Below are 16,669 nucleotides of genomic sequence, written 5' to 3' on the forward strand. Positions count from 1 at the left end.
ATCTGATCACCCCCCACACCAATAGATCGCCCGCAGATCCGACGTTAGATCACCTCCCAAATCCATTGTTTACATCTATTCTCTCCTCTAAACACCCACTAATTACCCATCAATCACCCCCTATCACCACCTGTCACTTTTACCTATCAGATCAGACCCTAATCTGCCCCTTGCGGGCACCCAATCACCCGCCCACACGCTCAGATTGCCCTCTGACCCCCCCTTATCAATTCACCAGTGCATTAATTACATCTGTTCTTCCCTGTAATAACCCACTGATCACCTGTCAATCACCTGCCAATCACCTATCACCCATCAATCACCCCCTGTTACCTCCTGTCACTGCCACCCATCAATCAGCCCCTAACCTACCCCTTGCGGGCAATCTGATCACCCACCCACACCATTAGATCGCCCGCAAACCCGCCGTCAGATTACCTCCCAAATGTATTGTTTACATCTGTTATCTTCTCTAAACACCCACTAATTACCCATCAATCACCCCCTATCACTGTTACCTATCAGATCAGACCCTAATCTGCCCCTTGCGGGCACCCAATCACCCGCCCACACGCTCAGATTGCCCTCAGACCCCCCCCCCCCCCTTATCAATTCGCCAGTGCATTAATTACATCTGTCCTTCCCTGTAATAACCCACTGATCACCTGTCAATCACCCGCCAATCACCTATCACCCATCAATCACCCCCTGTCACTGCCACCCAACGATCAGCCTCTAACCTGCCCCTTGCGGGCAATCTGATCACCCACCCACACCAATAGATCGCCCGCAGATCCGACATCAGATCACCACCCAAGCGCAGCGTTTACATCTATTCTCTCCTCTAAACACCCACTAATTACCCATCAATCACCCCCTATCACCACCTGTCACTGTTACCCATCAGATCAGACCCTAATCTGCCCCTTTGCGGGCACCCAATCACCCGCCTACACGCTCAGATTGCCCTCAGACCCCCCCTTTTCAATTCGCCAGGGCATTATTTACATCTGTCCTTCCCTGTAATAACCCACTGATCACCTGTCAATCACCCATCAATCAACCCCTGTCACTGCCACCCATCAATCACCCCCTGTCACTGCCACCCATCAATCAGCCCCTAACCTGCCCCTTGCGGGCAAACTGATCACCCACCCACACCAATAGATCGCCCGCAGATCCGACATCAGATCACCACCCAAGCGCAGTGTTTCCATCTATTCTCTCCTCTAAACACCCACTAATTACCCATCAATCACCCATCAATCACCCCCTATCACCACCTGTCACTGTTACCCATCAGATCAGACCCTAATCTGCCCCTTGCGGGCACCCAATCACCCGCCTACACGCTCAGATTGCCCTCAGACCCCCCCTTATCAATTCGCCAGTGCAATATTTACATCTGTTCTCCCCTGTAATAACCCACGGATTACCTGTCAATCACCTATCAATCACCCATCAATCACCCCCTGTCACTGCCACCCATCAATCACCCCCTGTCACTGCCACTCATCAATCACCCTCTGTCACTGCCACCCATCAATCAGCCCCTAACCTGCCCCTTGCGGGCAATTTGATCACCCACCCACACCAATAGATCGCCCGCAGATCCGACGTCCGATCACCTCCCAAGTGCAGTGTTTACATCTGTTCTCTACCCTAAACACCCACTAATTACCCATCAATCACCCCCTGTCACTGCTACCTATCAGATTAGACCCCTATCTGCCCCTAGGGCACTCAATCATCCGCCCACACCCTCAGAATGCCCTCAGACCCCAGCCCTGATCACCTCACCAGTGCATTGCTTGCATCTATTCCCCCCTCTAATCACACCTTGAGACACCCATCAATCACCTCCTGTCACCCCCTAGCACACCTACCCATCAGATCAGGCCCTAATTTGCCCCGTGTGGGCTCCTGATCACTCGGCCAAACCCTCAGATCCCCCTCAGACCCCCTTTCGATCACCTCCCCAGTGCATTGATTGCATCTATTTTCTCCTCTAACCACCCCCTGAGACACCCATCAATCACCTCCTGTCACCCCCCTAGCACTCCTATCCATCAGATCAGGCCCAATACAACCTGTCATCTAAAAGGCCACCCTGCTTATGACCGGTTCCACAAAATTCGCCCCCTCATAGACCACCTGTCATCAAAATTTGCAGATGATTATACCCCTGAACAGTCATTTTGAGACATTTGGTTTCCAGACTACTCACGGTTTTGGGCCCGTAAAATGCCAGGGCGGTATAGGAACCCCACAAGTGACCCCATTTTAGAAAAAAAGACACCCCAAGGTATTCTGTTAGGTGTATGACGAGTTCATAGAAGATTTTATTTTTTTGTCAAAAGTTAGCGGAAATTGATTTTTATTGTTTTTTTTTCACAAAGTGTCATTTTTCACTAACTTGTGACAAAAAATAAAATCTTCTATGAACTCGCCATACACCTAACGGAATACCTTGGGGTGTCTTCTTTCTAAAATGGGGTCACTTGTGGGGTTCCTATACTGCCCTGGCATTTTAGGGGCCCTAAACCGCGAGGAGTAGTCTAGAAAACAAATGCCTCAAAATGACCTGTGAATAGGATGTTGGGCCCCTTAGCGCACCTAGGCTGCAAAAAAGTGTCACACATGTGGTACCGCCGTACTCAGGAAAAGTAGTATAATGTGTTTTGGGGTGTATTTTTACACATACCCATGCTGGGTGGGAGAAATTTCTATGTAAATGGACAATTGTGTGTAAAAAAATCAAACAATTGTCATTTACAGAGATATTTCTCCCACTTAGCATGGGTATGTGTAAAAATACACCCCAAAACGCATTATACTACTTCTCCTGAGTACGGCGGTACCACATGTGTGGCACTTTTTTACACCCTAAGTACGCTAAGGGGCCCAAAGTCCAATGAGTACCTTTAGGATTTCACAGGTCATTTTGCGACATTTGGTTTCAAGACTACTCCTCACGGTTTAGGGCCCCTAAAATGCCAGGGCAGTATAGGAACCCCACAAATGACCCTATTCTAGAAAGAAGACACCCAAAGGTATTCCGTACGGAGTATGGTGAGTTCATAGAAGATTTTATTGTTTGTCACAAGTTAGCGGAAAATGACACTTTGTGGAAAAAAAACAATTAAAATCAATTTCCGCTAACTTGTGACAAAAAAATAAAAACTTCTATGAACTCACCATACTCCTAACGGAATACCTTGGGGTGTCTTCTTTCTAAAATGGGGTCATTAGTGGGGTTCCTATACTGCCCTGGCATTATAGGGGCCCTAAACCGTGAGGAGTAGTCTTGAAACAAAAATGACCTGTGAAATCCTAAAGGTACTCATTGGACTTTGGGCCCCTTAGTGCAGTTAGGGTGCAAAAAAGTGCCACACATGTGGTATTGCCATACTCGGGAGAAGTAGTAGAATGTGTTTTGGGGTGTATTTTTACACATACCCATGCTGGGTGGGAGAAATACCGTTGTAAATGACAATCTTTTGATTTTTTTACACACAATTGTCCATTTACAGAGGTATTTCTCCCACCCAGCATGGGTATCTGTGGAAAGACACCCCATAACACATTATACTACTTCTCCTGAGTACGGTGATACCATGTGTGACACTTTTTTGCAGCCTAGCTGTGCAAAGGGGCCCAAAGTCCAATGAGCACCTTCAGACTTTACAGGGGTGCTCACAATTTAACTCCTCACGGTTTAGGGCCCCTAAAATGCCAGGGCAGTATAGGAACCCCACAAATGACCCCATTTTAGAAAGAAGACACCCCAAGGTATTCCGTTAGTAGTATAGCGAGTTCATAGAAGATTTTATTTTTTGTCACAAGTTAGCGGAAATTGATTTTAATTGTGTTTTTTCACAAAGTGTCATTTTCCGCTAACTTGTGACAAAAAATAAAATCTTCTATGAACTCACCATACTCCAACGGAATACCTTGGGGTGTCTTCTTTCTAAAATGGGGTCATTTGTGGGGTTCCTATACTGCCCTGGCATTTTAGGGGCCCTAAACCGTGAGGAGTAGTCTTGAAACGAAATTTCTCAAAATGACCTGTGAAATCCTAAAGGTACTTATTGGACTTTGGGCCCTTTAGTGCAGTTAGGGTGCAAAAAAGTGCCACACATGTGGTATCGCCGTACTCAGGAGAAGTAGTATAATATGTTTTGGGGTGTATTTTTTACACATACCCATGCTGAGTGGGAGAAATCTCTCTGTAAATGGACAATTGTGTGTAAAAAAAATAAAAAAATTGTCATTTACAGAGATATTTCTCCCACCCAGCATGGGTATGTGTAAAAATACACCCCAAAACACATTATACTACTTCTCCTGAGTATGGCAATACCACATGTGTGGCACTTTTTTGCAGCCTAACTGCGCTAAGGGGTCCAAAGTTCAATGAGCACCTTTAGGCTTTACAGGGGTGCTTACAATTTAGCACCCCCCAAAATGTCAGGACAGTAAACACACCCCACAAATGACCCATTTTGGAAAGTAGACCCTTCAAGGTATTCAGAGAGGGGCATGGTGAGTCCGTGGCAGATTTCATTTTTTTTTTGCCGCAAGTTAGAAGAAATGGAAACTTTTTTTTTTTTGGTCACAAAGTGTCATTTTCCGCTTACTTGTGACAAAAAATAATATCTTCTATGAACTCATTATGCCTCTCAGTGAATACTTTGGGATGTCTTCTTTCCAAAATGGGGTCATTTGGGGGGTATTTATACTATCCTGGAATTCTAGCCCCTCATGAAACATGACAGGGGGTCAGAAAAGTCATAGATGCTTGAAAATGGGAAAATTCACTTTTTGCACCATAGTTTGTAAACGCTATAACTTTTACCCAAACCAATAAATATACACTGAATGGGGTTTTTTTTATCCAAAACATGTTTGTCCACATTTTTCGCACTGCATGTATACAGAAATTTTACTTTATTTGAAAAATGTCAGCACAGAAAGTTAAAAAAATCATTTTTTTGCCAAAATTCATGTCTTTTTTGATGAATATAATAAAAAGTAAAAATCGCAGGAGCAATCAAATAGCACCAAAAGAAAGCTTTATTAGTGACAAGAAAAGGAGCCAAAATTCATTTAGGTGGTAGGTTGTATGAGCGAGCAATAAACCGTGAAAGCTGCAGTGGTCTGAATGGAAAAAAAAGTGGCCGGTCCTTAAGGGGTAGAAAGCCCTAGGTCCTCAAGTGGTTAACCAGGAAGTTGCTAATTTTGATAGAGGATTTGTGGACAAAGGGGAGGCTGTAGGAAAGCAATAACAGGCCCCTTTAATGTGTACTAAATTAATCTACTGACCTATGTATTTTTTTTTTTTTTATAGAAATACTTTCACTGCAGATTATCTTTAAAAAAAAAAACATCTAGATCCAACCACACTTGCCAACTACTGCCCAGTGTCACTTCTTCCATTTGCAATCAAATTACTTGAACACCATACATGCTAAACTAAGCCATTATTAAATTGGTATAGCAATGGAGCATACAGAGACTGGCACTATGACAGCGTGCACACAATTCACTTCTTGTGAGCTTGTGGATAAAACAATTCCAGGGTATGTCACACGTTCCAAAACAGCGTGCTCAGGATCCAGAGAAAAACAGACATCAAGTTCATTCGGCAAGTAAGGATATAAAGATCCGGCACTGCATCATTCATGTAAAAAGAGCTTTATTTCAACTGGCTCTTCCAATTTGCTAAAAGTTATTATTGCATATTGTCAAATAATGTGCACATACCCGTTGTGGTCAGTTGAGGTTGTGGGGCATGGTGGTGGTGGTAACGGCCCGCCTAACGTCCGTTTTGCTTTACAGCGTCTTCAGAGGCAGTGTGGCCACACTAATGAAGCAAAATCCACCAAGGGACATGGAAGAAGGCACTGGGGAAGCTATCAGAGGTACGCGACGAGGGATCAGCATGCCAATGGTGAGTATAAGTCCCAGATGTATAGCCAGATGTGCAGCCAGGTATAGTTAGTCAGATGTATTAGCCAGGAATAGTTAGCCAGATGTTTTGCCAGGTATATAGGGAGCAAGATGTTTGCCAGATGTATAGGAGACAGATGTGCAGCCAGATGTATAGGACACAGATGTGCAGCCAGGTCTAGGGAGTCATATGTATAGGGAGCCAGGTTTGTGGGTGCCTCTGCCCCCCCCCCCCCATTGCCCCCGATGCCCCCTGACTGTGGCCAGGTGTCCCTTCTGTGGGGGGGGGGCTCCCCTTCTGTGCTGGCTGGTAGTGGCCGGCGGGGATCCCCTCTGTGGGAGGGGGGGAATCCCCATACTGTGCATGCAGGTGGGCGTTCTGTGTGTGCGGGGGGGGGGCAGGTATCCCCTTCTATGGGGGCTAGTCGTGGTCGGTCGGGGACACCCCCTTCTGTGGTGGGGGGGAGGTGGGTGTCCCCATTTATGTGGGCTGTGGGTGGCCTCTCCCACCTCTTTCCGCCATCTCACCCTCCCAATCCCCCGTGCCCGCCCCCCCCCCCCCCCAATCCCGTGTCTCCCCCCTGTCAGAAGCCCTGACCTGTCAGAAGCCCTGATCTACTCACCTGAGGGCTTTCTCCTGCGGCGGAAGCGGCGCACTTCCTCCTCCATCGCGAAGTCTCGTGTTCTCTGTAAATACAGTACGCACTTGGTGACGTCACCAAGCCGCGTACTGTAATTACACAGACCGGGACTTCGGCGATGTAGGAGGAGGGTGTCCATCGCGGCCAGCGCAGGAGAAAGCCGGGCTTCTGACAGGGGGGAGACACAGGATCGGGGGTGAGGGGGGGGCACAGGGGACAGAGAGGGAGGGATGGGGGAAGAGGAGGGAGAGGCCACCCACAGCTCGCATAGAAGGGGATACCCACCTCCCAGAAGGGGGTGTCCCCAACCGGCCAAGACCAGCCCCATAGAAGGGGATACTGGCTGGATGCTAGTTCTGTATGCTGTGGGTAGCACAGATCACTGGGGAATCCCTCTGATGAGGAAAAAGTGCAGCCGGCGGGGCAGAGAAACAAGAAATCTCCCTGGCGGTATTGACGAGCTCAGCTAGAGTTATCACCATGGTGATGAGGCATGAAGTATTCAGGAAACATTTTACCTCAGGCAAACCTAAAGTTCACTCTTCTGCCTTTAAGTTAACTCTTCGATCCTTTAAATAACGCCTGAATTCTAAAGTTAAAGACAGGCTGTTAATTAACTGCGTGTGAAAATAACTACAGAGGAGGTAACTTAAGGAATGAAGAGATAAGATAACTCTCTCACTGTATGGAGGTAAGTTTTCTCTAGCCTTATCTCCAGCATGATCTTAGTGAATTGAGGCCATTCTCTTCTAATATCTCCTCTGGACTATTGTAATATACTACTTTGTAGACTACCAACAAACTGGCACTGCTCCACTCTTTACTGAGCTAACTTTCGTTTCTCACTTTGTAAAGTGCTGTGGAATATGTTGGCGCTTTATAAATCAAAAATAATAATAACAATAATAAGTAGCTATGCAGCTATGATTAAGGACTGAAAGAGTCCGAAAAATGGCAGCTTGAGATGTGATGGTGTTTTATCTTGAACATGTCCGTCAATAAAGAAGAAGCTTAAAGGGTAGGTTCAGGGAGGTGTTTAAAAAAATAAAAATACTAATCCACTTACCTGAGGCTTCCTCCAGCCCGTGGCAGGCAGGACGTGCCCTCGATGCCGCTCCAGAGGCTCCCCGTCTTCTCCGGTGGCTCACCCGACCTGGCCAGGCCGGCTTCCTGGTCGGGCTTCTCCTTGCGCTTCAACGTGCATCTCACGCGGCTGCGCTGACATCCTGCGGACTGTACTGTGCAGGCACATAACTACTGCGCCTGCGCGCGTGAGATGCACGTTGGAGCGCACAAGAGCCCGACCTGGAAGCCGGCCTGGCCAGGTCAGTTGAACCACCGGAGAAGACCAGGAGCCTCCGGAGCGGCGTTGAGGGCACGTCCTACCTGCCACGACCTGGAGGAAGCCCCAGGTAAGTGGATTAGTATTTTTATTTTTTTAAACACCTCCCGGAACCTTCCCTTTAAAGAGACTCTGTAACATTAAAAAGATCCCCTGGGGGGTACTCACCTCGGGTGGGGGAAGCCTCCGGATCCTAATGAGGCTTCCCACGCCGCCCTCTGTCCCACGGGGGTCTCGCCGCAGCCCTCCGAACAGCCGGCGACTGTGCCGACTGTCAGTTCAATATTTACCTTTGCTGGCTCCAGCGGGGGCGCTGTGGCGGCTTTCCGTTCCGAACTACACGGAAATACCCGATCTCATTCAGGTCCGCTCTACTGCGCAGGAAATTTGCGCCTGCGCAGTAGAGCAGATCCGACGGCGATCGGGTATTTCCGTGTAGTTCGGAGCCGACAGCCGTCAGAGCGCCTGCGCAGGAGCCAGGAAGGTAAATATTGACGTCACCGCTGCACGGACTCCACGGAGGGCTGCAGCGAGACCCCTGACGGATGGAGGACGGCGTGGGAAGCCTCATTAGGATCCGGAGGCTTCCCCCACCTGAGGTTAGTACCCCCCAGGGGATCTTTTCATGTTACAGATCCTCTTTAAGGGATCAGCGCGGACCTTCTTTGCATCCATATTATCTGCAGGCCTTGCTGACCTGGTCCTGCACGGTCTGTTGTGTGGGATGTAGCGGTGTTCATCACTTCTCCAATAATAATAATAAGTACACATACATACACACACAATTGGTTTTGCTCAAAAGGCGGAAAAAAGTCTGCCTCTCATGGACCAAATAATACACTATTTGGGCTAATGCCAGGTTACCCCACCAAGCTGTCTATCCACAACACCATTGCAATTCAAGCAGCCCCTTAACCATCAGTAGCATCCCTTTCCATAACCCTGGTGGCATGTGTGTGTGTCAAGGTGAGGTCGAGAGGGTGACATCGTCAATGCAAATTAAAGGACATGGAAAGGAAGAAGCGATCCACTATCGTTATACTCTGCAGGGGCTGCAGAGACTGCAATGGGGTGTCGGACAGACAACTTGAAGGGGAGACCTTGCAGCTACCTTTGTTCCAGAAGATGCCCCTGCACCATGGATGCAACAGATTTACAATACTTTTTTCCTGGTTTTCATCCTCTAAACCTTGTGCTTCTTATGGTGTGAAAAATGCGCTATAAATAATGAAAAATAGGGCAAAGTATATATTTGGGAGTACACAGTGCATATTGCATGTCATATTCTAAAAAAATAAGTCTTATTTTTTCTAAATCATTTCCATAGACATACCTTCAGTACATTTGTTTTCCTCCTCACATTTGTTTTCATCTATTCGCTCTCCTGGAATAGCATCAGGGCCAAGAACTTCCCTTAATAACTGATGATCTTGCACCTTCTGCCTGCGGGGCTGCGAACGCTTCCGATATGACCTAGGAAAGAAGATCATAATTGATCTTGTATGCAGAGACTCTCAGATTAAAGTCCAACTAATACTAAACTTAAATAAGGCAAAATGTGAACACAATTGTATCGATTATTGTTTATTATAAGCATCACCTTAGGGATTTAAATTTTCACATAAAAAATAGACTACTATACATGTGTAGATGTGAACCTATCCATGAAGATTTATAGGGAAATTCCTGTTTTGCTGAGGAAAAACCAAAATGTTCGGCTTGGCTCTATACATTGCAAAGATAAATGGTAAACAGTTTCAGTCTGATAGCTTTCTTTTTTCATGTGCATACAAAATATAAGCATTCCACAGCACTTCTAATAGAAACCGAGAAAGAGAGAGAGAGAGAGAGAGAGAGAGGTGTGAGGGAGTGAAAGTATGAGTCAAAGTTGACTGCCAGTCAATGGGTTCATCCAGATGTGAAAATAGACCAATCAAATTTCAACTATGTGTATTTTAACTGGACCATTATTAAGCTGCATAAATGCACAGTCCTACATCAACTCATAATTATTTGCTGGGGATAATTGTAGACAGAAAGAAAGAGAAAAGAGTCGGCACTACAACTCTCTCTGCATGCAGGAGGGTGGTGGCAGGAAGCACAGCCTTCTTACCCTTTGGTGTGGACAGCGTGCTCAGGCTTGATTGTGTACAGGAATTGCGTAGTTTGAAAACAAAGTAGATAAGTCGGCACTTGCTGTGGTTTTTCATTTATTCCAAAGGTGGTGACACATCATAGCATTGCAGTGTATCAAAATGGAACATACCATGTAAAGAGGCCGTGCGGTGGTGGTGGGTGCTGGGCCGGAGGAGCCTTACAGCCGTTTTGCGCTGGGTACGCGCTTCTACGGAGGCTGTGAGCTGTGTGCGGTTTGGCCGGGCTGAAATAAGCCATCTTGCGGCAGGCGGCGGACTTCCGCCGTCTAGAACCGCCCATTGTGTTCCTTTCTTGCCAATCACGTACTGGAGCGCATCTGCATCTGCGCTCCAGCTCCAGCTAGGAGAACACGTGACATCAAATAGATATGGAGGATCTTGCAGACCACACTATATTAGGTGGCTGCTTGTGCTATTGCACTGAACGGCATCCTAATCTTGTATTGGCGCCATCTTGTGGCGAAAGGCCTAACTGCACCACATAGTGAAATGCAGTGTTGTGGCAATAGGTTCAACTGTGCAGATTCATATAAAAATAGCAAACGTGTTCTATTCAAATTGAAATTAATTAAATAGGTGCTCTGGGCCAGGATAATACATTGGCCTAGGATTGAACGTGTGACTCTAATAGTGTCATGTGATAGTAATTAAAAATGCACATAAAAATGGGCATGACGAGAGGGAGGTACAGAGTGGATGGAGTATATTAAACCCACTATTCTGGACAATGTAAATATATTGGACTATCCAAAAGGGGAAGGGAGAAAAAGGGGGGAGGGGAGAGGGGAAAAAAAGGGGGGAAGAAGGGGGGAAAAATAAAAAATGGGAGAGGACCGGGAAGGACAAGGACAAAAGGGAGGGGAAGGGGAGTGAGGGGTTATCAGGAATACTGGAGGAATCCACCCAGCACTCCACCTAAAACATCGAAATCTTAGCAAACATTTTATAGCTCTAAGAAACAGGAAAAGTCTGTATAATCATTAAGGCCTAAAGGGCCCATAGCATCAGTTCTTAAAATAAGAAGCACTTCCTCTCGAGTTTTTTCTCTCGGTCTCCCCCTCTTCTTAATGTGGGGACGTGAATAATCCCAGCAAAGGACATAACAGTGGGATTACCACCATGGGCTTCCTTAATGTGCTCAATTAGCCTTGGTGAGCCATGACCTGACTTAATAGAGTTAAAATGCTCTCTGAACCGTAGATTGCTAGCTAGGTGCTACGAAACTGAATCCATACAGCAAGCTTTCAAGAGAGCAAACTCTCAGGAGAGGAAAACACTATTAGGAAATGTAAGATAGAGGACCTCCATAACGGCTAAAAAAGTACCAATGTCATTTGATTTCACAGCAATGGCGGATCAGATTAAAAGGACTATGATCAAGAATTGGGACATACTTCTGAGAGACCCGATTTTGAAGCCCTTGGTAGTAGAAGGACCCCTATTTTCATTTAGACGTGCCCCCACAATAGCCTCACGAGTAAGCAGGAGTGAATTTTGAACCCCACATAGAACTACTTGGTTGGAAAAACTTAAACCACACGGGAACCATAGGTGCGGTCGTTGTATATCGTGTAACCAAATGAACGTCGGGAATATTTACCAGTTGGGACCAGTCCGACGCAAAGTCAGTGAGTTTTTTACGTGCCAGACAGAATACGCCGTGTACGCGATATGGTGCCCGTGTGGTAGGTTCTATCTGGGAGAAACAACAAGATCGATTAACAGACGGTTCAGAGAGCATTTTAACTCCATTAAGTCAGGTCATGGCTCACCAAGGCTAATTGAGCACATTAAGGAAGCCCATGGTGGTAATTCCACTGTTATGTCCTTTGCTGGGATTATTCACGTCCCCCCATTAAGAAGAGGGGGAGACCGAGAGAAAAAACTCAAAAAAGAGGAAGTGCTTCTTATTTTAAGAACTGATGCTATGGGCCCTTTAGGCCTTAATGATTATACAGACGTTTCCTGTTTCTTAGACCCATAAAATGTTTGCTAAGATTTCGATGTTTTAGGTGGAGTGCTGGGTAGATTCCTCCAGTATTCCTGATAACCCCTCACTCCCCTTCCCCTCCCTTTTGTCCTTGTCCTTCCCGGTCCTCTCCCATTTTTTATTTTTCCCCCCTTCTTCCCCCCTTTTTTTCCCCTCTCCCCTCCCCCCTTTTTCTCCCTTCCCCTTTTGGATAGTCCAATATATTTACATTGTCCAGAATAGTGGGTTTAATATACTCCATCCACTCTGTACCTCCCTCTCGTCATGCCCATTTTTATGTGCATTTTTAATTACTATCACATGACACTATTAGAGTCACACGTTCAATCCTAGGCCAATGTATTATCCTGGCCCAGAGCACCTATTTAGTTAATTCCAATTTGAATAGAACACGTTTGCTATTTTTATATGAATCTGCACAGTTGAACCTATTGCCACAACACTGCATTTCACTGTGTGGTGCAGTTAGGCCTTTCGCCACAAGATGGCGCCAATACAAGATTAGGATGCCATTCAGTGCAATAGCACAAGCAGCCACCTAATATAGTGTGGTCTGCAAGAGCCTCCGTATCTATTTGATGTCACGTGTTCTCCTAGCTGGAGCGCAGATGCACTCCAGTACGTGATTGGCAAGAAAGGAACACAATGGGCGGTTCTAGACGGCGGAAGTCCGCCGCCTGCCGCAAGATGGCTTATTTCAGCCCGGCCAAACAGCACACAGCTCACAGCCTCCGTAGAAGCGCGTACCCAGCGTGAAACGGCCGTAAGGCTCCTCCGGCCCAGCACCCACCACCACCGCACGGCCTCTTTACATGGTATGTTCCATTTTGATACACTGCAATGTTATGATGTGTCACCACCTTTGGAATAAATGAAAAACCACAGCAAGTGCCGACTTATCTACTTTGTTTTCAAACTCATAATTATTTGCATCTCACTGACCATCCCTATACGTCAGTATGCACACACATCTAGGCAGCTATTTATCAGCTGAAGACAACAGGAGAAATACCTTCATGGGAAAATGAATGCCATGCCCCTATTCAATGGGTATTTTTAACCCATTCGCGTTCCGTCGTTTTCACTTGAGAAATGGTCACCTCCCATTCATTAGCCTATAACTTTATTACTACTTATCACAATGAACTGATCTATGTCTTGTTTTTTTCCGCCACCAATTAGGCTTTCTTTGGGGGGTACATTTTGCTAAGAGCCACTTTACTGTAAATGCATTTTAACAGGAAGAATAAGAAAAAAAAGGAAAAAATTCATTATTTCTCAGTTTTCAGCCATTATAGTTTTAAAATAATACATGTCTCCATAATTAAAACTCACGTATTGTATTTGCCCATATGTCCCGGTTATTACACCGTTAAAATTATGTCCCTATCACAATGTATGGCGACAATATTTTATTTGGAAATAAATTACAAGTTTAAAATAAAAAAAATATAGAAATATTTCATCTTTACATTGATATTTAAAAAGTTTAGACCCTTAGGTAAATAGTTACATGTTTTTTTTTTTTTATTGTAATGTTTTTTGTTTTTGTTTTTTATATTAAACATATTATGTGGGTAGTTTTGGGAGGGTGGGAGGTAAACAATTGGTTTATAATGTAAATGTGTGTTGATTTTGATTTTTTTTTTACTTTTAGTTGTAGTATTACTTTTTGGCCACAAGATGGCAGCCAGGAGTTTGTTTACATGACGTCACCCTAAGCGTAACACACGCTTAGAGCGACGCATGGGGGAGGTAACAGCCAGAAAAGGCGCAGCTTCCGAGAGAAGCTGTCGCTTTTTCAGCGGGGGAGAGGAATCCGTGATCGGGCACCATAGCCCGATTCACTGATTGCCTGGCTAACAAACCGCGGGCCGGGAGCGCGCGTGCACGCGCGCGATCGGCCGCGGGACCGCGCATGGTTCCTGGACGTAGTTTCTACGTCCAGGAACCAAAATAGGTTAAGAATGTCCAATTCCCTTTATCAATACAATGCCTAAAATCATAAGTTTATCAATCAAGCATGTGGCGGTAATGGATCTAATCAAAATGGTCTAATCTGGACATAAAATTAGAATATGTGCACCGGCGCCAGTAAAGGTATTGGTTCTGTTTTACCAGAAATGTACTATACACTTACTCTGAACCCATTCTCACATAAACCCTTCCCACCCCATACCTAACACTGAGCTATGTGAAGGTACAGGCTAGTACTGTACTATATTACACATCTGTATGGCCAGATGAATAGGATCCCAAAACATTCACAACATCTCTGGTGACTGTACCTAATGAGCCTAATGGGTGACTGGTAGTGGCAGACAGGGTGAAAACTAGCAGCAGGTCGCAGGTGATGGGTAATGTCAGACAGTGGTAGGAACGTAGTGGCACATGGCTAGTGGCAGATAGTGAGTAATGTGATATCGCAGACAGGGGGCGACAAGTAGTGGCAGATAGTAGGTGCCGAGTAGCATCAGATCGTGAATGACCAGTAGTAACAGACAGTGGCCCATATGCAATTCACTTTTTTCTCCTAGGAGATAATTTTTCATCTTTGATTTAAAATAACTTTTAAGTACTTTGCAATGGAAAAAGTACCAATACTTAGGTGAAAAAAATACTGTCAAACATATTTTGAGTATTTGTTTACATGCTGGTGGTTTAAAGGGCATTTTATTTACAAGTTGTAAAAATATCACCTAGTAGAAAACTCGGCTGAAAAAGTGAATTGCACCCAGTGGGTGAGATATAGTGACACATTGGGTAACAAACCATGACAGACCCATGGTGTCAGCTAGTGCTAGATTCTAGCTGATAAGTAGTGGCAAATAGTAGGTGACAGCTAGTGGTAAATATTTGGACATAAAGTGAGTTGTGGGATAGGTGGCACATTGTGAAGGGTAGTGACAGGTAGTGGGTGGCAGCTGAGTGATAGGTAGTGCAGGTAGTGGCAAGTTGGTGGTGGCTGGGTAGTAACACATAGTGGGGTGGTGGCTGTGTGACAGGTAGTGAAGGTAGTGTGTGTCAAGCAGATAGCAGGTAACATCTCCCTGGTGGTAGTGGATGGAAGGATAAGCAGGAATGCCTAATCTTCACTGCCAGTGTGCCAGGCTGAAAGCTGCATGGAGAGCACTCCTCTCTCCCATTCCTGCTCAACTCCTGCTACATGCGTAGTGGTCAGGGCCTCTTTCCTTCTTCCTTCACCCAGTGACAAGAACTTCTGGCTTGCGAGTGGCAGAGTTAAAGACAGAGGAGCATCACACCATTCAGACTGACCCAGCAAGGGAAGGAGTAACCTTAAGGCTCCCTGCACACTGCAAATCCGTTTTGCGACTCCGAATCCAATTTAGTTTCCGATTCCGGTTTTCAATTCCGATTCTCCCTGAATACATTCAACAGAAAAACGGATAAAAAAATGTAGCATGCAGTAAAGATTAAAAATCGGAATCGGATGTAAAAACCGATTAAAAAGCGGAATCGGAAAAGTAATATTGATATGAAGTTAATCAGGAACAACTTACTTTGAGTGATTATTTTGCTCGTAAATGTGCTGAAAGGTTATTTTTATCAAATTGGTGATAAATAAGTAATTTATGAGAAGTTTTGTGAAATAAATATAATTTTGTCAAAGAAAAGGAAAAATGTTAGTTAAAATCATGAGCTATGTAGGAAATTGTAATTTTCAGAATTTAGAGAAAGCAAGCTGCCATAACAGAGACAGCACAAGACATAGCAATATGGAGTAGTGAGATACTGTTTAACCACTTCACATCCAGACCTCGTTTCCCCTGATGGACCAGAGCAGTTTTAATGTTTTAGATATGTCCTTATAAATCAACAATAACTTTATCCCTTATTTTGACACCTAAATGACTTTTTTTTTTTTTCAAGAAAAACCAAGCTTTCATTGGGATGTATTTTTTCCTAGGAAAATCTTGGTTTCTACACATTTTAAAGGGGAAACAGAGGAAAAAAATAGAAAACGTTAGTACCTGCTAACATTATTTTGAACAATCCTTCAGGGCAAAGGTGAGACGTCGACCTATCAGGCACAGGAACAGACAGCACTTCCCCTATAAAACAATAACATAGTTAGTCCACCCTTAGTGCGTTTAGCCAAGTACCGACAAGTGAACAGTCCACTAACCCAAAACCGTGCAAATATCAGACACAGACAATTAACACCCGGGTGGGATTGTTGCCCTGAAAGATTGTTCAAAACAATGTTAGCAGGTAATAACATTGTTTTTTTCCTACAATCCTTCAGGGCAAAGGTGAGACAATTAACAAGTAATACAACGTCAGGGTGGGACCACTGCTTGGAGAACCTTTCTACCAAACGCTTGGTCGTGTGCAGACATCGCATCAATTCGGTAATGACGGATGAACGTAGAAAAGCTTGACCACGTTGCTGCTTTACATTTGCTCAGGTGAATCCCCTGCATTATTAGCCCAAGAAGCTGCCATAGCTGTAGTAGAATGAGCTTTAAATGAGGCAGAAGCCTCACTTCCCATAACTCTGTAAGCTTCTACAATAGCTAACTTAACGCAATTAGGAATAGAAGATTTAGAAGCTCTCTGACCTACT

General features: G+C 45.1%; 1 protein-coding gene across 1 annotated transcript in view; it reads right to left on the reverse strand.

The window, feature by feature from the left end:
- The window catches only part of KDM4B (lysine demethylase 4B), a 731,006-nt gene that overhangs the window by 475,207 nt on the left and 239,130 nt on the right, over window positions 1-16,669 (reverse strand). The window contains exon 9 of the mRNA XM_068233805.1: window positions 9,269-9,408. Within this exon, the coding sequence (XP_068089906.1) occupies window positions 9,269-9,408 (140 nt within the window). The remainder of the gene's footprint in view (window positions 1-9,268; window positions 9,409-16,669) is intronic.

The sequence above is a fragment of the Hyperolius riggenbachi genome, chromosome 1 (genome assembly GCF_040937935.1).
Source record: "Hyperolius riggenbachi isolate aHypRig1 chromosome 1, aHypRig1.pri, whole genome shotgun sequence".
NCBI classification, from domain to species: Eukaryota; Metazoa; Chordata; class Amphibia; order Anura; family Hyperoliidae; genus Hyperolius; species Hyperolius riggenbachi.